The sequence below is a fragment of the Copadichromis virginalis genome, linkage group LG7 (genome assembly GCF_057382275.1).
Source record: "Copadichromis virginalis isolate Kocher_CV1m ecotype Utaka linkage group LG7, C_Virginalis_male_GT1.1, whole genome shotgun sequence".
Lineage (NCBI taxonomy): Eukaryota > Metazoa > Chordata > Actinopteri > Cichliformes > Cichlidae > Copadichromis > Copadichromis virginalis.
Genome location: NC_140624.1, coordinates 34,318,435 through 34,344,829, shown reverse-complemented (window position 1 = coordinate 34,344,829; position 26,395 = coordinate 34,318,435). Strand labels below are relative to the sequence as shown.

General features: G+C 39.7%; 1 protein-coding gene across 4 annotated transcripts in view; it reads right to left on the bottom strand.

The window, feature by feature from the left end:
• The window catches only part of LOC146705482 (growth hormone receptor-like), a 32,888-nt gene that overhangs the window by 6,120 nt on the left and 373 nt on the right, over nucleotides 1-26,395 (bottom strand). Inside the window, exons 1-3 of one of the 4 annotated variants that reach the window (XM_085463158.1) lie at nucleotides 26,094-26,326; nucleotides 13,056-13,143; nucleotides 500-635 (exon numbers count right to left, since the gene is read on the bottom strand). In XM_085463158.1, coding sequence (XP_085319284.1) covers nucleotides 500-635; nucleotides 13,056-13,134 — 215 coding nt within the window. In that variant the 5' untranslated portion in view covers nucleotides 13,135-13,143; nucleotides 26,094-26,326. Of the gene's footprint in view, nucleotides 1-499; nucleotides 636-13,055; nucleotides 13,144-14,315; nucleotides 14,728-25,911; nucleotides 25,980-26,093; nucleotides 26,327-26,395 lie in introns of those variants that run through there. The other 3 variants (XM_085463159.1, XM_085463157.1, XM_085463156.1) reach the window with 3 other exon arrangements.

Sequence of the window (26,395 nt, the reverse complement as noted above, 5' to 3'; positions counted from 1 at the left end):
AGAAAATTTACTTTGCCTGTGTGAAAACGTGTGTACTTAAAAAGAGTATTTAAGGCAATAAAGCGTAAACTGCCCGAAGTTAGGCGTGTTAAACGTTACAATATAAGCTGGACTTTGCTTTGTCAACAGAGTGAATGTCTGCACCATAAGTTTAAATTTTACGCATTGGAGGTATAAACCCAGTGGCCCTGATTGACCTAAGCAGCTAAATGATGGTTTATCTACACATAAAGTGTTTCTATTGTGTTTTTGCTCACTTAACAGGCTAAAAATACTTCTATTCTAATACTTTAAAATCATTTCAAAGGCTGCAAACAACTGGCGTTTTCCTCACACTACATATGTGTAGAAACTCTTTAAAGCTGTGCTTAAGAACCTGCAGATGTGCGAATGCCTGTACAAAACAGGCACCTATGACCCATGTTTTTCTTCTTTTTTCCCCTTCCTAATCTTTCCCAAAAAAGCACTCTGGTAGTGATGAGAGATATTTTCTTCTTACACATTTATAAAGTAGAATAAGCGGAGAGCTCTGAGATCAGAGAGATTCTGGAAAGGGCCAACATTCCATCTGCAACGGAAAGTCATCATGTCTGGGGAAGCACAGCCAGTGAGGTGTGGACGTCTCTCAGAGAGAACTGAAGGAAACAGGGAGAGAGGAACAGAGGGGAAGATTACGCATAATTATCTTTAATACAGCAAATATCTACTTCTCTTTTCTTTTCCTTGTTGCAAGTGTTATAAAATCTTGTTGCTTTTGAGGATTGCAAAGATACACTTCAGTGACAAGCTAATAATGGTAATCTAACTCCACTGAGGAGCGCAGCCACAAGGCGAGTATCAGCAGTTTCCTGGAAGTCATTTTATTGCTCTTTAAGAGAAAGCAGCAGCTGGAGAGTTCAGTGCCACGACGCTCACGGAACAAGCTATTTGCTTTTGCCTTACCTAGAAACACAGTTACACAGAAAGAACCTCCAGGAATCTGTTTTACTGCCTGAATAAACTCGAAACACGTGTGCAGAGAGCACATTTCTGCAGTTTCCTTACGATACGATACAACTGAGAACCTTCACAGACTTACGATACTCTGTCCCAGATCCTGTCTGTGTGAACTGTGATCAATGCAAAGGTGAAAAATGTGAGCATAATGTGGTTTAACTGGTCTTTTCTGTACAGAATGAAGAAAAACATATTTAATTCAGAAACCAAAGTTTAAGTGGTGCATAATATTCAGTGCATAGTTAGTAATTTAGCACTGCTTCTTGTTCTTTTCAAGCACTGATGTGCATGCTCAACACGTTCAACCATAAGGTCATTTTGCCCCTTTATTCAATGCTTTCTGCAACACAGTAACATAACACCACTTTAAACATTTGTTTAAACAATACTGATGACGCCAAATATCTACTGCACTCTGCAAGATACGCGTGGGACTTTTCTTGTGGTAGTCATAAAAACTGATTTGGACTTGGCTTGGCAATTTGATTGAATGTGGGCAGTTTCCAAAACTATGTGGAAACGATTAGCAGGGTTTTTTTTAACCCTAAAGCACAAACGTGTTATTTTTCAATTTACTGCAAATGCTGAACTCATATCAAAATGCTGTGTATGTTCACATTCACAATTTATAGTTATGCAAACGTTTAGACACATATATTTAGCATATATATATTATATAGAACCTTTCTGGGGATTTCAAAGTACTTCCCAACAGCAAATAACAAATAAAAAGACAAATATTAAAACACAAGAATGTGTGTGCCGGTTCTCAGTCATCCAGGTCATGGTAGTCTAAGGAAAGAAGGTTAGTGGACTTCTTTAAGTTTCCTGAAGTTTCACCTCTCATCCAAGAAGCTTCCTCAGTTCTAAGTCCAGTCACCTTCTTTCCAAGCTCCTTAGATCTACTATGACGAGCCCTGAGAGTGAACACCAAGGCCTTAAACTAACTTTCAGTGCAAAGATGACACAAAATAGGTGTCGCACGGGACACCAGAAACTTTCAGTATTATCTGCTGTATTTAGCTTTAACTAAAAATCCACTAAGTCTGTCTGAACCTTCACAATACGTTACTGTTTAAATGAATACATGCTCCTCTTTACTTGACGTTGTGGCCCCTATAAAGGTAAAATGGTGTGGAAGCTGCTCTCAGCCATGGTTAAATGACTCTTTACGTGCTCTACGACACGTTTGCAGCCAAGCTGAAAGACGGTGGAAAAAAGATAAGGTCCAGGTGTTTTTTGATATCCTTCGCAGGACCCGCCAGAATTTCAGAAATCTGTTAAGTTGGCTAAAGTGGCTTTCCTGTGGGCTGTCATTACAAATAACAGTCACAATCCACATTTTTTATTTAAAACTTTTAACTCATTGATTAATCCCTGTCCTGAAATGCCTAGATCGTCTTCCTTAGCTCTTTGTGAAGAATGTTTAAATCATTTTGCAGGCAGAATCTTATCTCTAAGAGTCTTGCACCCCCCTGTGATGAGTCAGGCCCCAGCTTTACGATGCTCCACTAACCTCAATCAGTTTCATCCAGTTTCGCTCCCTACTCTTAAGGGTATAATTGATCACCTAAAACCCTCAAACGCTGTTCATGACTTCCACCTATCTCGCATTATTAAAGATGGGTTTAACGTTATCGGGCCCCGTATTTTATCACTAATAAGCCTGTCATTGTTATTGGGCTGTGTTCTGGCTGCTTTTAAACATGCTGTAGTGCAAACTATACTCAAAAAGAGCTGCCTCGATCAGACAGATCTCGCTGACTTTAGACTTATTTCCAAACTCCTGTTTCTGTCTAAAATCCTAGAGAAGATTGTTCATTCCCAACTTATCGGGGAAATTTTTCAGTTAATTTAAAAAAAAATATTTGTATTTAGCAAAGATTCGGCCCAAGGGTAACAAGTATAAAAAGAACAGCATAGAACCTAGCACAGACCCCTGGGGGACACCAGAGGTAACAGGGGCAATGGAGGAAGAGTGGGTACCCATCGTAACAGAAAAGGACCTTTCGGATAGATCAGATTTAAACTACCTAACGCATCTGATTAAATTCGATTTTTTAAATCTCGATTAAAAACGTATTTATTTAGCCTTGCCTTCCCTGCCTCCTAGACCCTGCATTTTTAAGTGTACTGTAACTTATCTTTTTTTGCTTTTATTAATGTTTTTATGATTTAACCTTCAGCCTTTCGGCTTGTGCCTACCTGCTGTATCATTGGTTAGTTATGTCTCCCACCTGTCAGTATATTTTATTTTTATTTATTTCATTTTATTATTTTATTTACTTGTATTTATTATTGCTCTTAATTGGTTTCTGTGAAGCACTTTGGCATATATCTGGTTTTTAAATGGGCTATATAAATAAAATTGTATTGTATTGTAATTGTATTGTTATCCAGAATCCTGCAGTGAAAGCCCTAACAGAGACTAGGAAAGAGATCACATTTCTTCCATATCATCATTGGCTGCCTGCTAAATCCAGATTTGACATGAAAGTCCTCCTCACATACCAAGTTCTTAAGGATCAGACCTGATCGTATCTCAAAGACCTCATAGTATCATATTATCCCAATGGAGCAATTCTCTCTCAGACCGCTGGCTTGCTTGTGGTTCCTAGAGTTTCTAAAAGAGGAACGGGAGACGAAGTCTTCAGCTATCAGCTAAACTCCCAGTTTAGGTTCAGGAGGCAGGTACCCTCTCTACTTTTCAGATTGGGCTTTAAACTACAAATCTGGAGGACCTCCTGTGATTTTGTGCTGGGCACCTCACCCCTATTCCCCTCTGTCCTTGTTTATCATCATATTTTCATAATGATGATAAACCATTAACCTTGTGTCTTTTCCCCCATGAAGTCCCACTTGCTTTGTTCTTGTTCCTTCCTGCAGATGTTTCGGCTTCCGGAGCTTTGTGTTCCCGGTGTGTGTTTAATGAAGCCTCTAACAGGCCAAATGTTTCCTTTGTGTGCTGTTTGTCATCTCTCTCTGCTAAACTTCGCACCTTCCCCTCGCTTTCCAACTAGTCGCACCAGATGGCTGCCCCTCCCTGAGACTCCACCACTGTGCAGCTCAGAGCAAGATCGGCAACGGTTTTGGTTTTCTCCAATATTATAGAGATTTCACCTTAAAACAAAATGCTGTTAACTGGCGCTACAATTTTGGGAGCTCCTGGTTTACACTTTGTTCCTTTTTTTAAATGAAAGGTTTTCAGTTTTGTTCATATTGTTTGTGATTTGTGTATCATCTCCACAGGGACCGTAGTCCCTGCATTTTGTTTGGTTATTTTTAGGTTTGGATTCTCTGTGTGTCTAGTTTACTGTTTGTAGAGCAGTTTTAATTTAGTGCCTTTTGTTTAGAAGTTTTGACATGTTTATTTTCTGAGCTTCCCTATCCAGTCTTTATGGTGTCTTGTTTTTCTACCTTTGTCGTTTGAGTCTTCAGGTGTTATCTTTATTTACTGATGTCTTTACGGAGTTTTTGTTTAGTTAGTTCCCAGTTTGTCTTCGTCTTTTAGTGTTTCCTTGCCCCTGTCTTCTTGTGTAGACATGTTCAGTATGTTTTCTTGTCGCACTTGGTAAATGTTTGTATTCTTTTCTGTTTGCTTCCTTTAGAAACTGTGTGCACTTCCTTTAGAAACTGTGTGCACTTTTACTTCCTACCCTTGCCCTTTTCTGATCATTCTCAGCTGTTTTTTGTTAGCCCTTATGTGTCTCCGTATAAAGGCATCCAATCCTCATTTTTGTGGTCCTCCACCTGTTTACTTCCAAGCGTTCCTAGTTTAGTTTTGGATTCTATTTTGTCTTTGTTTTGGACTCTTGCTGTTAGAGATCTGCATGCATGATCTCTAACAGCCCGCCTCTCCGCTTTTGGGTTCATCTTTTTTAATAATATTTGATATCAAATCAGGGATGTGGGAATTTAAAAAAAAAAAACCCAAAACAAGGAAATTAGTTTTGCCAAATAAAAAGGCACTTTTTAATCCATATATGCACAAAACTTATAATTAAGGATGTTGGCGCTTCAGCTGATTTTTCCTGACTTTCACAGAACAAATCAGCAGCGCTGATGGGAAGAGTGATTTTTTGGGCTTTTTTCCCTCCAAGTGAAAACCAAATAAAAGCCGGTATTATCTCATCTTAAAAACAGTTAAATTTTGTGTGTCCATCATGTCCTTTTACACTATATGTTGGTTTTTTATTATTTTCCTGAATTTTATTTTATTGTACACTGGTCAAAAAATCCAAAGGAACACTGGATATCTACACTGATATGGACTGGGCAATGTGTTAGATTTGAAAGGACGCTACATTGTTTGATAGAAATGAAAAGAATACACAGCAGGTTAATCCATTTTGCTGAAATTTCATTGCAAATGAAAATTGTATTCTGTAGTCTGTATGGACCCCGTGTCCTTTATGCATGTAGAGACATTCACAACAGCAGACTGCTGAAGGTCATTTTGTAGCTCTGGCAGTTCTTATCCTGGTCCTCCGTCCACAAAGGAGCAGATACCATCCTGCTGATGGGTTAAGGACCTTCTACAGCCTTGTCCAGCTCCTAGAATTAACCGCCCGTCTCCTGGAATCTTGAGTCTGTGCTGGGAGACACCGCAAAGTACATCTTGTATGTTGGGGCTATCTATTTTGTGTATTTTGTTGACTTGGGTGGTTAAACGTGACTTGCTTTGGCTAAATAGGGCATGTATGGACAGCAGTCTGCATGGGAGAATGGGGATATGTTTGTGAAATGTCAAGTAGGTGTCCTTTTAAATAGAAAGCTGAGAGCTTTTTTTTTTTTTTTTTTAAAAAACAGGCTGTTAGGTAAACACAGCAGTAGCTGCAGGCAGCTGACTACATCAACATGTCCGAGAGGATAAAACATGAGATAGAAGTGTGACAATGAGATGACTCCTTCACATCTGAGAGGCAGCAGATGAATAGCTTTGGCCTGCTTCAGAGAAAAAGCCGTCATGGGTTAGAATAACCTGTGTATTCGATCCCCTGCTCCTCCTTAGAACTGTGTCAGGATTAAGAGAATAATTAATTTGACACTCAGCTATGTGGTGGATTCCTGTAGCTCAGTTTAGTGATAAATGAAAACATGGAACATTTCTTTGAGTTGGTATGCGCTTGAATGTGAGCGTTCAAGAACATTACTTCATATTAATTATTATTAATTACTCTTAAACTGTAGGCAGGGCCCCACTGACGGTAGGCAGAGCAATGCAGATATTTGTTTTTCCTCTTTTTAAAGGAAAAAAAAAATCAACAAATAAGAACTTTCTGATGCAATTGCACTTCAAGTGAAATTCAACTTTGATCTCCTTGTAATGTTAATCATTGACAGAAATTGTGTGTGTGTGTTTGTGTGTGTCTGTCTCCGGGGGGGGGGGGGGGGGGGGGGGGGGGGTTGTAGATCCTTTTGTATAAATGAGTAACTTGCAGATTTGCTGATGTACTTTGGATCACTGAAACACTTTTGCACTTGGACACAATATTTTTGAATACAAAGGACTTCATGGTCGACTCAATGACTGCAAGATGCACAAATCACCACCCCTCCACCACCATGCTTGATAGTTGGTATGAGGTCTGGTGATCTGCATGTGTTATGGCAGGACATTGTTCCAGATGCCTTTGGGTTTGTTCAGATGCAAATCTAAGCCATGCTGCCATGTTCTTTTTAGAGAGAAGAAGAGTTTTCTTTTTTCCAAGAAACCCTTCCAAACAAGCTGGACTTGTTCAGTCTTTCTCTAATTGTACTGTCAAGCATTTCACATGCTAACTGAGGCCTGCAGATTTTAGGATCTAGCTCGGGGGAGGTTTTACAGTTTTTCTGAGTATTACACAGTATGACCTTGGGGTAGAATTGCTGGGTATCCATTCCTGGAAAAAAAAAATTCTGGCATTGTGCTAAAATGAACCTGGATGCTCCAGACCGGCAACATGTCAAAACCTCTTTTTTTTTTTTTGCCTTCTTTTTTTTCCCCCCCAAAAAGCTAGTCACGCTTGTTAATAATGGAAGCAGCAAGGATGTACTTAGTTTTTCACTCGGTTGCACAGAGTCGTGTGAAAACGGTTTTTCACATGACTGTAGTGCCGGCATAGAAAATCTTAACCTTGGAAAGAGTTATATACTGTAGTTTGATATACACAAAGTCATATTGTAAAGTGCGTAATTTCATTCAAAATGCAAAAATAGCCATCTGCATCTCATGTGTTGACCCTCAAACAGTTTTCCTCGAATGTTTCTGACTCGAAGTGTGTTTCTACCACCACAGTGACACCATCTATCTTATCTAGCTTCATATATAATCTATGATCTCAAGGGACATGTAGGCACGTGACTGGGGAAGTATAGTTTGCATAAAACAATGACACAGAGGTTTGAATATGGTCTCTGTATGATTCGAATTAAAAAAGGAGATTACTGATGCCATGGAAAGTGTTAAATAATACTCTTGTTTCAATGGGCAGAAGGTATGCTGACCATTCTGGTCAATCAGTAACACTATGTGGATATGTAATAACTTCTAAATAAGGCATGTTATTAGTCAGAATGCCCAGCAGGTTGCAAATTAATCGTAATTCATTTAGCTCCACCAGCTAAAACAATAAAGTGCTTTCAAATGAATGCGACTTTAATTATGTCCCAATAAAATGATAAGAGGTGAAATTATTACTCAATCGATGGTAACAACATTGCTGTGAAATAATCATGATTTGATTTGCTAAAAGCACAGCTTCCCTGCTTAAAATGGTCTTAAAAGGAAAAAGCAAATGGGGTGTTGCACTGTTATTTGTTTGAGTTTAAGATAAGTTGCAACCAAATAATATAATATAATATAATTAGTGCTGTCAGCGTTAATCTCGTTAAAATGACATTAACGCCATAACCGCATTAACGTGGCAAATCTCCGTTACCGAGTTAGATTGTTAACCCGTTAGCGCCGTCCAGCCCCACGTACGGGGCGATCCGCGCTAACTGGCTAATGGAAATTTGCCACGTTAATGTGGGTATGGCATTAACGTCATTTCCTTCGGGATTAATAACGTATTCTGATTCTGATTTAACGAGATTAACGCTGACAGCACTAAATATAATACGATGAAAGGGTAAGCAGAGTAATTTTATTTTAGAAACACTTTTGCTAACAACAATTCTGTGATTTCAGGGTTCATTTCACTTGTATTTAAAGTACTGAGTGAAAGTGAAAAAGAAGACAAAATGGAAAAAGTGTATTGTGCCACAGCATATTATACACATGTTATGTAGTTGGGCCATTTGCAGGCAGAGAAGTGATTAAAAAAACTAGACTGGCTTGCAAAGGGTTTTCATTTTTGTGCTTGTGCATCAAAGTGCTGCTGTGTTTGCTTAGCAGCCACCAAGCAGAGTTCACTTGTGGTGTAAGTAAACATGTGAGCAGGAGTTCTGGAGCAGCAGATATCATTAGAGCTACAAAACACGCAGACGGTTTCCAAGATGGCAATATCAGCTTACAGCTTGTTCTCATTACAGGGCTTCTCTTACAGATCTGCCACGAGCTTACGGGGTAAACATGTTTACTGCATGTTTATTTCTCAGAGGCCTCCTGGCAGCCTATTTCAGGGTAAAACAAAACACCCTTGTGTGATTTGTTTTGATAAGATATGTTATGTTTTAGCTCTGAAGGGAAATAGCAGATAAATTAATTTCCTTTTGACGGACTGCCTCGTACACTTACCAAATCCACCTAATTAATCAGTTCATGTTTTTCCCCTTATTGCACCTGTTAACCTGTGCTCAGCATATTGGTGGGAAGCCTTCATTAATGTCTTTCCTGTGAGCAGACAGCGAAAACAGTGATTTAGAGATTCACATGCTCAGACATCAATAAGTGCACTCTCAGGGGGGAAATGCCTTACGCGCTACATTTAGAAAAGCCATTTCCTTCCTTGGCTAAGAGCCAAGAAGCCCTTATCGGTGATTAAAGTTCCAGCCTTTTAGAGACCCAACAAGCTTTATGGGCAAATCATGGGCAGGAAAACAGTTTATTCATGCCAAAAAGCAACAATATAACCTCCTAAGAGAGGAAATGCTGTTTTATCAACGGCAAATGTCCTGATTTCTAAGTAATATCCCCTGTGGTGCTCTAGTAGCAAAGAGGAAAAACACTTGTTGACCCCTACATAGACCACTCAATTCCTAGAAGTAGTACCTCCCACAGCTGGTGCTTCAGTATAGCTGGAAAGTGAGAGGAGTTATTTTTGGCTATGTGTGCTCTCAAAAGAAATGTACTATTTGTTCCAATGCCGTAGCTTGACCCAGATGATCATATAAGGGGCCAAATGGAACAAGCAAGGAGGAAAGAAAGAGCATAAACACCCCTTAAGATGTGACAGAGCTATTGTAAAAGTTTTGTTACCTTAGGTGAAAAAAACAAAACAACCTTGAAACTTGAAACAGATAATGTTGACTTTTATTGTGAAACAAGAACAAAACTGTTAAAGCCGACTGATTGTTCACTATTTTTTAACTCTTTAAAATCCTCTAACGTTTTCCTCTGCTTTCATCATCATTACTTTGAAAGCCAGTTACATTTCTTAATTATTTCATTTATGTTTAACCGTTTCATTTTCAAAATGCTAGCGGAAATGCCAGATTGAGTGTGGTATTTTATGCCTCACTGGTTGCCTCAGATGTTACAGTCCTTTCTCATCTCCAGGGCATCAACTAGTGCCCCTTTGTCAAAACTACTGATATGGCAGATGAAAAAAGGCACAAGTTGTCCTTTTGCATCTTGCCCTGATGCACCATGTTAAGGATTAATTGAGCCCAATTGGTCCCTCCCAACTCATTATTTCACAACAAACAGGGCCATTGTTGTGAAAGGGTGTGTTTAAATCCAAACCAGTCCTCTCCTAATCCTATCCACGGAGATTTTACCTAAACTCAGCAGTCGTTTTCAGTGCCAAATCTAACCAGTGAGTGGAATTAAAAGTTAAAAAAAAAAAAACTAAAAAAAACAAATTTCATTAAAAGTTTAATAAACTATCATCTTGTCTTTATTTTTAGTTAGCACATACCTTAAACACTTCAAGCTGTAAGCTAATGATAGTTATATAAGAGCAGACGCATGCTGCTGCTATAAGCTGTACGCTTTACGTCCAGTGGATGCATGATCTGATTAGGCGACTAATCGCAAAAATAATCTGTGACTAGTCGACTATCAAAATAATTGTTTGTGGCAGCCCTAATTCATACAAGCACTTTTTCTACACCTAAGGCCTTTTACACACAGTCATACTCCAATGAACACATCGAAGAGCAACTTGGGGTTCAGTATCTAGGCCAAAGGTTACTTAGGCATGCAGTCTGGAGACTGGAGCAGCCAGCGATTGAACTGATTGGTAGATGACCCGCCTTCAAAACTATTTATCACGATATACATTTCAAAATTTGCGATAACGATATAACGGACAATATAATTGACACTAGACAAAATACTTTGCAACGCCACATTTTATTAGTGCAAAAAAAAAAAAAAATCAATGTGTTTTCACTTAAACAAGCTGCTGTTTTTATGTGCATTAAAGTTATATAAAAATTTAACAGTGCAAATGCAAATTCCTTGCGGACAGTTTAACCAAAATGCATTTCGAGTGGAAATTGGCCGACATATCCTCAGCATAACCATGTATAATATCCACAAAACTTAAAAAGACGTTATACACGCACAATACAGTAATATTATGTTGAAGCGCAGTACATATCACTCCGCGAGGCTCCTGCCTACAATAGCAGTAATGCTATTGTACGCTTTTGCTATTGTACAAGCCATCAAGCGGTGCAGGTTCGTAGCTTAGCAAAGTCGTACTAAGACATTTGACAGATTTTCGAGCGCCGTGTACCACATAAAATCGTTTCGAGGTCAGTAAACACAACCAGAATTCCTACATAAGGCACACGGGATTATAATCTGTCGATTTTCAGAAAAATCAAAGGATTGATTTTAAGTGTGCCATATTTTCCAAACAACACGGTAATAACAACGGCCCGCTAGCATGCTCTACCAAAAATAGTGCTTTGTTGTGTATCTGATGGACGAAAGCTAAACCAGTTCCACACCACTGAAGTTGCAGCATTTTTACAAACGAATTCTGGTTCATCCGTTTCATTCAACGATCCGCTTTCGCCCTTCTCATTCTCATTTCTTCTCATTCCGCTGCCATACTTTTTCCGCCATGTGCGTATGAAAACAAAGGCACTACGCATGCACGTTTTACCCATATTCTATCGCGATATTTCATTTTCTTATCATTGCCCAACATTATACCGGTATTACCGTGAACGGTATGATATGGCCCAGCCCTACTGTACAGTACAGAATGCATTCAGCTTGTCAAATTTACATAATTCTTTGATCACTAGCAGTGTGACTCTGAAGCGCTGTACTGTATGTTTGCACGTTTTCTCCCCGACAAACACAACAATGTCGACGAAATGTTTTGCACCATCAGGTCTGAACTTTGAAAGTGTTTAAATAAGAAAGAAAAGTGTGAAAATGTTCATGCCTGTCTGAGAAATGTGTATAAAGTGTGTAGTGAGCAGTTTTACAGCCTTAAAACATCTATAATAATTGTAAAAAATAAAGCTGGCTATTTCGCGGATTTCACTTATCGCGGGTTATTTTTAAGAACGTAACTCCCGCAATAAACGAGGGACCACTGTGCATAAACATCGCCAATGATCTGCTGAGTCAGCTACTGCAGAGCTAGAAATTCCTATGGATATAACATCAGCACAGAAACTGTGCAGAGGAAGCTTCATGGAATGGGTTTCTATGGCAGGGCAATTGCACGCAAGCATTACATCACAAAGCACAACACCAATTAGTGGCTATTATAGCTACAAAGAGGGTCCCAGTACCTTTGTCCATATAGTGTACATTTGTGTAAATACAATTTCAAGGCCTCTGGCTATATTTTGATGATGATTCAGCCTTTTTAAATTTATGTTGATTCTGAAAATCTTGTCTACACTAAAAAATTCCAGTGTAGATTCTCATATTACACAATTAGATCATGAAGTTTATGTTGGTTCTGTAGATATTCCTCCCACTGGACAAGCAGCCATTAACCATGGTGACACTAAACCAATAAGAATCCCTCCACAACATTTGAGATCACTGGAGTGAGTCAGAAATGTACAGGTCACTACAAGCTGGCTAGCGTGTTGCCAAATCTGTTTTTAAAAAGAACTCTTTTACTTGTGACTTCACTGTTTTCAATCAACAAGTTGTCCTCAGTCTCATTTTTTTTTCTAGAGCAGCAAACACTCCTGTCAAAACACAGCGGCCTTGTAAAATCCCACCTAAAGGGTACTGAGCACAAAGAGGATAATAGCAAACAGCAGGAGATTATGTTCTCTGTCCACACCTCTGCTAACTTACTGAGCATTATGTAACAAGACAAAGCACCGGATGTCCGTGTGTGACATAAATAACCAGCACAGACATAGTTTATCACTGTGGATAAAACACAGCCTATGTGTCCACATACACAGCATTTCCACTTCCATTTGCGGAGTGTTTGGTAGAAAGCCAGGCCTCTACGAACTGAACAGCTTCCCATTGTTTAACAACAGCCGAGTGCTCTCTGTTCAGAATTCCTGGGAAGCCACTTCACTAGAAATCTGCTCTCTGCTCACCGAGGCTCTCTGTGAATGTGTTATGCAACCCATTTCATTTAAAGCCAAAACAAGTCAGTAAGTATGCAACTATTAGTATTTTACATTATACTAGGCTCAAAGTCTCCTGTGACCATTAAAAGCATCCTGATCTCTGGTAATAGTTCCCCAGTTATTATGATGTTCCTCAATTTTTATTCCCACAAAACAGTTCAACAGCATCTGAAAATCTGGCTAGTAGAAGGCACCAGATGTCATAGCAGTAGAGTTGCAAAACACAACCAAAGGCACGAATTAATGTCATTTAATGACTGTGTTTTCAAACCTGAATCAGGTCTTCCACAGCTTTACAAACATGCATGCTGATTTATTGAAATAAATATTCAAAATCCTACCTGGTTCTGAGGCCGACTGCAGCACCGAAGCAGTGAGGATGTGAAGCACAAAGAGGAGCATGGTGAGAGTGTGAGCCATGGTGTGGAGCTGTGGAGGAGACATGTGGGTAATGTTAAGTTTCTCAGGGCAGTCCACTGAACCACACAGCTGACGAAGGCCCAGCCCACTACCACCATTAAACCAGTACGCTCCCACCGGGGCGTAACTAGATCTAAACCTCTGCTGAGGCACTGTTATTTAAGGCAAAGAATTTTTTTTCCTGGTTTACTAAAATATTCTATACCAGCTTCCCATGCTGAACGAATGTTACTACTTCGACGACTGCCACACTGCTGCAGGTGCTATACATTAGTAACAATCTCTGTATGTTTATAGTTTCAGCTTGCTTGTAAGAAAATTGGATTAACTTTATTAAACTTTGCACATTTGCATTCTTTTGCAGTTTTTCTGCACAATAACTGATAAATAAAAAAATCCATGACTTGAGTAAAGATTCTAAAATAATATATAACAACCTAGTGCTTAATGCATGTAGAAGACCAGCTGTACTGAAAACAAGAAAACACAAATATTATTTATCTCAGAAATCTCTGTCCTCCCCCTCTCTGTCTTCCTCTCTCCTTCTCTGTGCAAAGGTAACAGTGAAACAGAATTTATAACAATAAAGTCATACCGATATCCTAAATCAATACGGGCTGCTGCTGGCCATGGACAGGTAACATTCTTTTCACTTGTTCATACCTGGATCTGTAACTGTCCTATACTGTAAACAAACACTGAAGGTTAAAATTAGCCAGCCAGTGTTTTTGACACTATTTAAACAGCAAATATGCTTAAGCAGAAACTTATTAAGTCACTTTAATCACCCTTCATCATCACAACAATTTGCACTTTTGCCTGCTAACGCTTCAGGTAAGACTTGTTTTAAATCTGCACCACTGATTTGTGTCGTTAGATTACCTCTTCATCTTCTTTCTGGGTTAGCATTAGAAGTTAGCATTTTAGCATTATTTTCCAAACTATTATTGCTATTATTTTCAGGGCTACTATGGTTTTGGGAGTGCTTGAGCGCTCTAAAATTCTTTTCTGATTAGTTTTTATTTTTATTTATTTTTGACATTTTGCCTTTAATTCAGTTTATTTTCAGTTTGTTTGCTTGTTTCTGTTTAGCAGCTTTAGCTATTTATTAATTCTTATCTAGAACATTAGTAGAGGAGTTACAATAAGAACACAGAAGTTGTTGAAAGCAGTTGACTCACGGTTTTTGATTGGTTGAGTGGTTGCTGGAAGCTAACAAGCATCCGCCAGCCAGTTAGGGAATACACATTTTTCACTAGCAACCAATGGTTGCCGGGGGCTCGCTGTATGACTGAGGCCTTTGTTAAATACACGGCTCAATTCCCCCAAAATGGATTAAGCCTCATCCTAGACTAAACCTTTTTTCAATAGAGTTGTCACAGATTTTTTTTTTCCTTTTAGTCTTTTAGGTTTAATCCGTGTTTGGGAAACTGTCTAGTAAAATTCTTTATAGTTAAGCTTTCAGTTTAAGAGTGAGTGACATTTTCAGATTTGTCCATCCACATGTCTAAGAAATTTCTGAGCTAACAAGCTAGCCCAGTGTCCATTTTAAGCTAGTTGCATGTTGCTTGTTTTTCCAGACACCACTACGTGCTACATCTTTTGCACTATCACAATTTAATGGATGCATTTCTTGTTACCTGCATTAAACTCAAGAAAAGAATAAATGACTAAGTCTCATTCATCCACACTTCAAATCACTTTATTATATGAAGCTCAGAGTGCACAAAGAAGCAGAAGCAGAAGCAGAAACTGCAGCTTCTTAACGCAACGAAATGATGAAGCAGTAAGACAGTTACACTCACTGGCACCTTAATTAGGTACACCTTGCTAGTGGTGACTTGGACCCCCTTTTTTCCTTTGAAAAACTGCCTTAATTCTTCACTGTATAGGTTAAACATGGTGCAAACATGGTGATAACATCGTGCAGTTGCTGCAGATTTCTTGGTTGAGTGGGAAAATCCCTTCAGATCAGCAGTTCCTGAAATACTCAGACCAACCCGTCTGGCACCAACAACGATGCCATGTTCAAAGTCACTTCAGTCACCTTTTCCCCCCATTTCAATGCCCAGTCTGAACTTCAGCAGGTCATCTTGACCATGTTTACATGTCTAAATGCAGGCTTAGCAGATATGCATTAAAAAGCAGCGGAGCAGGTATACCTAACAAAGTGGCCAGTAAGTGCATATCCATAGCAGTATTTTAGCAGCTGTTCAAAACTGCAACCTGTTTAATGACATGTTTTTGTTATCTTTTTTTGCTACACAAAGATGGGGATGAGTGAGACAACACCAGTTATTCGAAAGCAGCAAGGACAAGCAGGTTAAGAAATGTGTTTTATTCATTATGCTTCTTGGTATTCACAAACAATCCATCTTTCTTGGAAAGGCATATTTCGAAATACTAAACAGATTTCTTCAGCCAGTGGTGCTGGAGTCCTGCCAGCTCTTGTGAAATCCAACCTTACTACTTCTCTGGGCTTTGCGTAGCTCTTGTTTGCTGACATCAGTTGCAATTTTTTCGGTGCCAAATTAATCTACCCAGAACTCACTTCTGTGAGCTTAGATTAGAGGTGTTAATGAGGGATGATAATAAAGGTCTTTTTGTATAAATATTTCTCACAAACACTTATTATAACATTTAAAAACTTAGCACTGCTCAGACTGTTGGAGCTTATAAATTTGTGCCAAGGAATTTTCAAAAGTTAAAGAAAACGCAAAACCACATATGTTAGGATGAAGGCGGTATTTGTTGTAGGCCTTGTGAATGACGCTGCACCACATACAACTCAGAAAACACTTTCAGTGGTTTCAAAATGTTTATGTTTTAATAATTTAACTCTTTCACAAATAAAGATCTTCTATGCATAATGATGAGTTTTCACACCTCAGATCAGGGATGTCAAACTCATTTTACACCGTGGGCTACATACTGCTTAAGTGGACCGGACCAGTGAAAGTCCTCCACATTTAATCCCTGACATACTGTATCCTAAAATAAGAAAAAGTACAATTTAAACAGCATGTCTCAGTGTTTATACATGATAAAAAAAAACATGTTGCTCTAGTAAATGAATGAAATGTGTCAACATGACTTCTTAGGTTTAAATTGTAAGACATGAATGTGCAAAATTTTGGACACCGGGCCTCATGTTTGCGATCCCTGCCTCAGAACATATCAACAAAGATGTGGTTTGATCTCCATTCGAAGAGGCAGAGACCTTCTGATGCAAACCCATTCATGTTGTTCTCTAAGCCTGTTCAGCTTCGATCTACATGAATGTTTCTCTGATGTCTGCCGTCTTGCCAGTTTACCGTCTCCACTCTAATATATTCACTGCTATTTGTTGCCGTGCTATTCAAAGATGTGCAGCAAGGTCATATTTCTTTCTTCAACTAAGCTCACTTTGGAGCATTGACTTTCTTAGACTTAATTTACAAATCACCCAATATTAATTTACTAAAGGTTTACTGAATGATATCAGGACTTACAGTAGGTACATGTGTATTTTTGTATTCTTTTAACTTTAAATATTTATCAGAATTAGACACTTGTTTGGTTTACAGCAATCACTGATAACTTTCCTCCTTTTCTTTCAAACTCATTTTATACAGAACATCATTAAAAATGAAGAAAGTGACTGATAAATGCATCAGTTAGTTTCACACAATTAGATCAGGGTTATTCGATGTCAGTGTATCGAATTCCTCCCGTCTGACAATCTTGGATTTGCCTGAAAAAACAAAAGCTGCACTTATCGGGAATTATGCAAAATTTCAAGTCTCTACTGTGGTTATTTTTCTACAGGCAGGGCTGTTTTTAGATGATTTTCTAGCATCGTTTTCAGAGGGCCCATTTGAAATCCCATTATCTAAAGTCCTTGAGCTTAACTTTTTTAGGATAAATATCTCACAGTATTGTTCTGAGAAAACAGATTCTCAGCAGCTAACACAGATTGGCCCTAAAATGTTTCAATATATGTGATCACTGACAGCAGATTTGGAAACCTGCAGATACCACACTTCTGTAGGTAAATCACACATAACCTTTAACTTATAAAGTGGAGTCAAAATGCACACAGTAGTGTAAGTTAGTGTTTACCTCTGTTTGTCTACACGGAGTTAAGAAAGTAGGTTTCTTACATGTGCAGTTTTTTTGAGGGTTTTTTTTTTTTAACTCATGCTCTTCCAGACTAAACTTTGCTCACAGCTGCAGAGGTCAGAGCCTGTTAAATAAACACACCTGGGCTCCGCTACCATGTTCAAGGCCAATACCAGGTTCTAGAGAAGCTTATCATAACTTTTTAACATGTATTCAGGGCCTCGTTGTACCGGTGTTTGCACAAACAGACATAATTTCAGTTTTCATAATTTTTATGAGCCTTAGTTATGTCTAACGATCAGGCTTGATTGCCCTGTGTCCAACAGCAGCAGTAATTATAATGGGGACAAAGGAGGAAGTACACAAAGTATTCTCAGTGCTTCACTTGTTCCACATTTTTTCATGTTACAGCCTTATTCCAAAATGGATTAAATTCCTTTTTCACCTCAAAATTCCACACACACTACCAAATAATGACAATGTAAAAAGAAAACAGCTTGAAATTCTTGAAGTTTTTGTGTATATCACACAAATATATTGCTAATTAGTGAAAGCATTATTTTAAAAAATAACTAGCATTTAATAGAATCTGATATGATTGCAATTTTTAACACTGTGATATATTATATGTTTATGCCAACATATACTGGGATATATCATGGGTTTTTTTTTCAACTGCAAATGATTCGCCTCAAAGTTACATTTTGTCAGTATCTGTTTTATCTAATAAGATTAAATTATCTCATGCCAAGTCTTTATTTTGCTCACCAACCTTTTTAACTAAAAAGTGTTGCCCACAGACAGAGTCAGAGCCATCACTCTGAGATTGAATGGGTCAAGTTGGCAAATACATCCAACCTGTTTGTGATAATACAGTAACTAACTGTGAGAAATTATTTAAGATCATAAATCTGTTTATGCTTGAAACTAGGGCTGGGCAATATGGCCTAAAATCCGTATCACAGTATAATCTGAAGCATGTGCGGTAACGATATATATCGCGATATATTCTTTTCCTCTGTATACCGTGTTTTCCGCACTATAAGGTGCGCTTAAAATCCCTTAATTGTCTGAAAAATCGACAGTGCACCTTATAATCCGTTTTATCTATGAATTCTGGTTGTGATTACTGACCTCGAAACCAATTTTATGTGGTACAAGCGCTCAAAAATCTGTCAAAAATGTTTTAGAATGACTTTGGTAAGCTACGAAGCCGCACCACTTGATGGATTGTGGGAGCATTACAACTACCATAGTCAGGAGCCTCGTGGAGTAATCTGGGTCCAAAACTTCGTCTGCTTCAGGTCCTAAAGACAAACGAACACTGCGGCATCACTGAGAGTTAAAAACTGTCTAAATTTTTCATCTTTAGTATAATGATCAGCGTTGCTGCTTTACCAAGTGTAACAATTAAGTTTAACATCCAAGCATGAAAACAGAATTTATTAAATTTAACAGAGTTAGAAGTTAGCAGGAAGTTAGCTCGCTAGTTTCCACCTAAACATGATATTGCATGTTCTGACTGAGAGATTTCTGAAAGAATTTAAACATACAGCTCTGCTATCACTTCCAGCATAAATGAAGACAGAAAACTAAACAACAGTGACTTTTGTAGAGTTAGTGAAGTTGGATTAGCTGGTATATAATGATGTGCTACGTGACCGCTAGCGACACAGCTATTTTAGCATAACAAACACAGTGAAGCTAGAGGATGAACGCTAACTTTTTCCACTCGATAAAGGTTAACGTGATGGTTAGAGACAAATGCAATCGCATGGCATGATGCTTTAAATGGACCAAACTTCAGTCAGGAGAACAACTGAGATAATCCATCCACAATACGAGGTTAGTCATTAATTTACTGCAACAACATGGAAATAGAGCAGCTGCGAGAGAATTCAACATTGATGAATCAATGGTACGGAAGTGAAGCGCAGTTTTTGGTTTTCCTCATATTCCAAAACGTGCTTCTTCTCTTTGCTATTACTGCCAAACGGCATAATTTGCAGATGATATTGCTTGCAGCCACTGCGATGCTTTCGACCAAAACAGGCTTGATGACACCATCAACATGCGCGATCGAGGTACAGTGGTATAGTCAAAATCTCTACTGTTACATTCCCCTGAGGGGTCTAGGTGGGGAGGGGGAAGTAACAAAAGTGACCGGGTCAGAAAAAGGAGTCAGGGAGGCAAAACAGTTAAATAAAACAGTTTTATTGAAGTAATTCAACTAAAGGAGACGGACAAGCCGTTATCACCATAAAAGAAACAAACAAAACTCAGGCGTCGGTCAGTAAGGCAAAAAGTCAAAAGGAAAGCGCAGCTCACTAGCTGGAAACCACAATACACAGCTCACTAGCTGGGAACCACAATACACAGCTCACTAGCTGGGAACACCACAAGACACTCAGCTCACTAGCTGGGCCCACACAAAATGGCACTCTGGCCCAGAGCTCACCCTGCTCTGGGCTTAAATACCCTTAATTGCTGATGGGAGTCAGCTGTACAGGAGGGAAAGGTGGCACATCAGGCAGGAGGTAGTGGGACACACCCACACAGGCACCCTCAGGAGAGAGAGAGGCCCTGCTAGGGCCGTAACACCCCCTCCCATAAATGCAAACCCATGGTTTGTCAAATTACCATAACCAAAAATGAGTCCATAACCGTTTCATGACGAATTTTGCAGGCTTTCCACCTACCAAACCGCGTAGCAACGGTTAGGCATGGCCTGCGGGAGCTGCCAATCCCATCTCAGTGGGTTCACCACATTACCAGAGAGTGGCCCCAGACCCTCAAAACAGTGTCCCATGGGATAGCCAGGGCTTCGAACCATCGCGTGTGGAGAACCCAGCAGGCAGCTAGCAGGCTTCACTGAAACACAAACATGATTGTTAGCAAGGGGTGCAGGTCTGAAGGGTGGTTTTGAACATGGGTCAACCAGCGGCAGCTCAGGGTTAGTTGGCCTCATACACTGATTACGGGGTGCTACCGAGAAACTGTGCTCCAGGTTTAGCCTATCAGTAGGCCTGGCAGGCTTGTCAGTTTGAGAGCCACGACTGACTTTACTCAAAACAGGCCCCTCTCGTGTTGAGTGGGCTTTCTGTTTGAGTGCCAGTCTGACACAATTGGCAACCACATGGCCAGGCTTGTGACAGAAAAAACACAGTTTGGGCCTAGGTCTTAACACCATAACTGCGTTTTCCTTCTTAGCTGGCCCACTCACCTGTCCAGGATGCGCTATAGTGCAGAGGGATATCCTGTCCCACAGCACTTGCTTTGTGAGTCAGCCTAAACTCATCTGCCAGGGTGGCAGCTTGCTGTAGAGTTGTAACCCTCTGTTCACTTAAATAAAGGGCCACAGACTCAGGAACAGAGTTTTTAAAATCCTCCACCAGCATAAGCTCACGTATGGACCCCACATCCTTAACCTGGCTTGCTGCACACCACCTATCAAAGAGCCTCGCCTTCTCCCTGGCAAAGTCAAGATAGGACTGTCCCTGCGCCAACTCCAACCGTCGAAAATGCTGCCTGTAGGCCTCAGGTACCAGTTCATAGGCTTTGAGGACGGCACTTTTGATCTTTCCATAAACCAGGCCGTCCTGCCTAGACAGACCAGAACACGCTTCTTGAGCCTTACCTGTCAACCGACACAGCAACATCACCCCCCACACATCTTAAGGCCACTGCAGTGCAGTTGCCAGGCGTTCAAACACACTGAAAAAGCTGTGAACACTGGATTCACAGAAGTCTGGAACCAGGTGAATGTTATTGCTCACAAACAAGCCTCTAGACACCTGTACACTAGCAGCTGTGTCAACCATTTTGGGGATGGTGAAGGGTTAGAAACACACCACCTAATTAGGACCACTGCCACACCCGTCTGCCAACTCACGCAGACTACCCAATAATTAACCGATTAATGGAAAACTACACAACTTACTTTAACTGACCAACTTACCTCTTGCAGTATACACTAAACAAACACAACTTACCCAGTTCCTAAGCACAACAAACTTTACCTATCTTCTGGAGCGTGCCGGGCTCGAGGCAACTTGAAAGGCGAAACTTCAGCGACTGGAGCCCTGAATTGCCTACCCCCAACAGGGAACTAATCCCCGCCCAGGATTACTCCAAAAATAAAAAAGGCAAAACAACAAAAGAGTGCCCACACAGGCACCCTCAGGAGAGAGAGAGGCCCTGCTAGGGCCGTAACACTACCGTTGGCCAAATTCATATTGTTTCTACCGTATACCGTTTATACCGCCCACCCCTACTTGAAACAAAACAAAGGTTACAGTATAAATACTATCACTTTTCCTTTTCCACCCAGGGAAACTTTGTAAAATACAAATAAAAATTCCAGCGATTTGCAAATTTCACAACCCCATGTTTTATTTATAATAGAACAATGAAAAACATATGAAATGTTTAAACTGAGAAAATGTACAATTTTATGAAAAAAATATTGGCTTAATTTGAATGCAGCAGCACGTTTAAAAACAAAGTCTGGACTAGAGCTGGGCGATATATCGAGTTTTTAAAACATATCGATATATTTTTATACGAGATATAAGATGTGACAATATCCTTTATATCGATATAGTCTATGTTGCGTTATACTTATAGTTGTGGAGCCGCAAGTTTGCCTCTCTTTCGTCTACTTTTGTCTCTACGCAACATTACTCCGCCTCGCCTTCACTGAAGACAACTCCCCCTCCTCCCCCATCGCTTCACGTGCAGGCAGCGACAAGATGGACACGGCAAATCTCCGTTAACGAGTTACTGCGCATCGCCCCATGCGTGGGGCTGGACGGCGTCAACGTGTTAACGAGCTAACCATGCTAACGAGCTAACCGCGCTAGTCCCTACGGGCTGCATAGCCTAAAATCCTTTCATTCTCTCAAAAGTTGACAGCGCGCCTTATGTATGAATTCTGGTTGTGCTTGATGGCCGCGAACCGATTTTATGTGGTACGCGGCGCTCAGCAATCTGTCAAAAATGTTTGAGTACGATTTTGGTCAGCTACGGAGCTGCACCGCTTGATAGATTGTCGGCGCATTACGGCTACCGAGGAGCCTCGCGGAGTGATACGTACTGTGCTTCAACGTAATATTACCGTATTGTGTGTGTATAAGGACCATAAATAGCACCTGTAAGAGACGTACGTGGTTATGAAGTGGATTTCAAACTCCAGGCTGTCAGTCACGCAGTAAAACTTGGAAATAGAGCTGCTGTGACATCTGTCTCTTTGTTACTATGCTCAGCGTCTTTTAGTTTACATTTTGACTGCACAATTGTGAGCTCTTTGTTATGCACAAAAACAACATTGTTTTATTTTATTTATGGAGCATTATTATTTAATGAATGCTCATAATTTATTTTTGAGTAATTTTTCATGTACATCTGTGCTGTATGTTAATAAAAGTGCTTGTGTGACATCTGGGACACAGTGTGACTAAGAACTCTCTTTTTGTTCTTACTTTGTGGCTTAAAAAAATATCGAGATATATATCTTATATCGCCATCCAGCTAAAAAATATCGAGATATGACTTTTGGGTCATATCGCCCAGCCCTAGTCTGGACAGGGCTGTGTTTACTACTCTGCAGCATCCACTCTTTCTTTTAACAAGTCTATAAACATCTGCGATAGCTGAGAGGAAGGTTGTCCCATATGTCTCATATAGGACTCTAGCTGCTCACCAGTCCTGAATCTTTGTCGTACAAATAGTTTAGGGTAGATCTGGATCGCAGGCAATAGCTGCAGCTTCCGGTTTAGCATCGTCTTGCTGAAATATGCAAAGCCTTCCTTGAAAAAGACATCATCTGAATGAGAGCATTGTTGCTCTAAAGCATTGATGGTGGTGCCTACTGACAATAATGCAGCCCCAAACCATCAGAGATGCAGGCTTTTAAAGTGAGTGCTGATAAAAAGCCAGATGATCCCAGAGGATGTTTTCCAAAAAGAATTTGAGATTTCAGTTTGTCTGACCACAGAACAGTTTTCTACTTTACCTCAGTCCAGTTTAAATGAGCTTTGGACGAGAGAAGATGGCAGTGTTTCTGGATCATGTTTACCTCTTTGCATGAACAAATGCATTAACCTGCATTTGTGGATGACACAGTGACCTGTGCTCACAGACAGTGGTTTCAGAATCATGCCTATTTTTAATGCAGTGCTGTCTGTGGGACTATAGATCACAGTATCCAATACTGATTTTCAGTCTTGGCGCTTGCACACAGAGATTTCTCCAGATCTTTTAATGGCATCATGCAATGTGGATGATGAGATATTAAACCCTTGGTCATTTTATACTGAGGAACTAAAACTGTTTCACAATTTGTAAGCACAGCTTTAACTCCATTTTCCAGCCCTTTTAAAACTACTCATACTTGTCTTGAAATTATGCATTTTCTCAGTTTAAACATTTCAGGACCTTAAAAAAAATGAAAACAAAACAGTAAAATATCTTTTGGGTGAGACTGCATTGGGTTTTTTTTTTTTTTTTTTTTTTTTTTAACTAGGACAGGGCTGTCAGATTTGATGAAAACAGGAAACTTAACACCGTGACAGGCAGGGAAATTCCACCTTAGGTTTAAGACTTTAAAGCTTTGCACTCAGTTACTTCACAAAACATCCAGCCACGTTCAAATGAGATTTTATTCCTGCAAATAAGAAGAGAATTTTCTCATTAAGAAAAGCCTCTTAGTTCAATATTTGATGGAAGTCTGTTTTTCCCTTCAGCTTCGAGATGTTTTGGAAAGACATTCTTCTCAGCACATCATCTCCAGCACCACCCTCCATTCATTAAAAACCAGACTTTCTTCTAATTCTTCAAACTGGTCTGAGGAATAGTTCTCCAGGATGTCACTCACATTCAGTGCAGTCCTTGTATCTGATCATTTTCAGAGGAATTTTGTTTTATTTGTTTGTTTGTTTAAACAGTATCTAAAAGTCAAGCCGTAAAGAAATAGGAAAAATTCCAGCAAGACCTGACACAGGACCTGAAAGATACATCTGTGTCCTCAGCAAATCCATCTACTGTTCACTGAAGCTTCTCAGAAATTGTCTCAGTGTAAGGTTGGTTATCAAGAAGCCATTCCAAGGGAAACAGGGAGAAAATACTGAAGTATGCCATAATATACAAGAACTGGAATAAAAACAGTGACAACAGGTCTTATGAATCCATATTTAAAATTGATAGTTCAAATTGTTGTCATGGAGTTCAGAGAGGCTGTGTCATGGATTGGGGCTAAATTTGCGGTGTTGGGGATATTGTTAAAGTTGATTAGGAAATTATGAATGAAGGAAGTACAGTAAGATTTTGATCTACCATTCTGATTCCATCTGGAAGGCATCTGATATGCTTAATTTTTCAGCATGACAGTCTCAAACACACTGCCAGTGCAGTAAAAGCAGACCTGGATAGAAAAGATAGCAGACAATGGAACAGAGCAAAGAGCTTTGAACGTCCCTTGAGAGACCCGGAGAAGTAGTCCTGAAAACTACATAAAGAAATTACAAGAATAATTGCATTTGCATGTTTCAATAAATCTCTGCACCTACTTCCTATTTTCCTGATAAAATACAGAGACATTGTCAACCTTAGTTCTTAGCATTCTCCCCAGATGATTCAGTTTTTGACTCATTCAGTTAGAGAATCTTCTTCCTGGAAATCCAAGAGTCCTCTAGCACAGCAAGTACTCCAGATGACCGCTAAAGCTCTGTTAGAGTGGTAGAGGCATCCCAGGCTATTTTGAGGCCCTAGTTACTACTGGTGGCCCTAAATATCTTTCGTTTTTGAGTTATTGAAGCCAACGTGTTCACAGGAACCCTCAGAGCTTTAGAAACGGTTTCATACCCTCTCCCTGATCAGCACCTCGCCACAGGTTTTAACGGATTTTGTCCTGACATGCAGCGTTAATTATAGGAGCTTAAATGCACACTTTTGAACGTCTCTAAACTATTATGTCTAGTCCCCTAAGGTTGCCACGAGAGGAGCCTAGACAGGTTCTAGATGCATTTTCAAAAATTGCTGATTCAAACAAGATACATCTAATGCCACTTTGCATTCAGAGTCATATAATCACATAGTGCTGTGCCAAAGTTTTGAGTCACCCCTCATTTCTAACTTTCATATTATCAAAATATATTTTCACTACATGTTAGCTGAAGATATTAAACATGGAATGCAGCGCTGCAATTCATCATAGTGTAGGAGTTAATTATTTCCCTTTGTAACGTTCCTAAAATCCATGAGGCATTTGGAGTATTTCACTTTTAGTGTCATTGCCAAATATTTGATTATTTTTTAATTGTTTTTCCAATAATCAACGAATTGATTAATATGTGCTTCTTATGTAATCCCCTGCCCCCCCCCAAGTTCTGTTTTGTGTGACAATCCAAAAAGTAAACTTCTTTTAGGTTTCGTAAAGATCTAAAACCCCAAAATTGCTCAGTTTACTCATTTAAGACGAAGGAAAGGAGAAAATCCTCAGGAAAAGACACATGAAAAGAAATCCACATGACTAGAGAATTTTTGCTTGGAAACATTACATAGCTTAATTGATTAATTAGTATTTTCTCAAAGTAATAATAATAAATAACCAAAGTAAAAATTAAATTAGTATTAAAGTAGTTCTAAACAAATGTAATGAGCAGGTGGCAGCACCCTTACTGTTTACACAGTCGGAGTTGTGTCCTTCCCCCTCTTCAGGCTAACCTCATGAAAACGTGAACGAGAAGCTCTGACAGTATCACACACAACACAAGCAAGGCTTAATCTACTGCGTGTGGGATTCCCAGATCCACTGGTGGCTTTTAGATCCGCGTGGGTTACAACACACATCTGTAACTCACCGCAGTGTGCTCGGTCCTGGAGGTCTCACTGCTGTCCTGGGTAAAGCTGTGGCAAAGGCGAACGCACGCAAGAAGGAAAAAAAAAACTAAAACTCCTACTTCGCTCAGGAAAAAATGACCTCCGGATTATCTCTGCTGCGAGCCGTGATGGTTTTTATGTTACTTTTATTTTTGTATTTGTTCACAGAATGCGGGATGAGCTGGCAGCGCTGTCGAAGAACGCCTCGCTGTGTGTCAGTCGGCAGCAGCTGTGATGTGTTTACGCTGTGGAGAAGCAAAGAGTGGCGCCATCTACCGGTGGA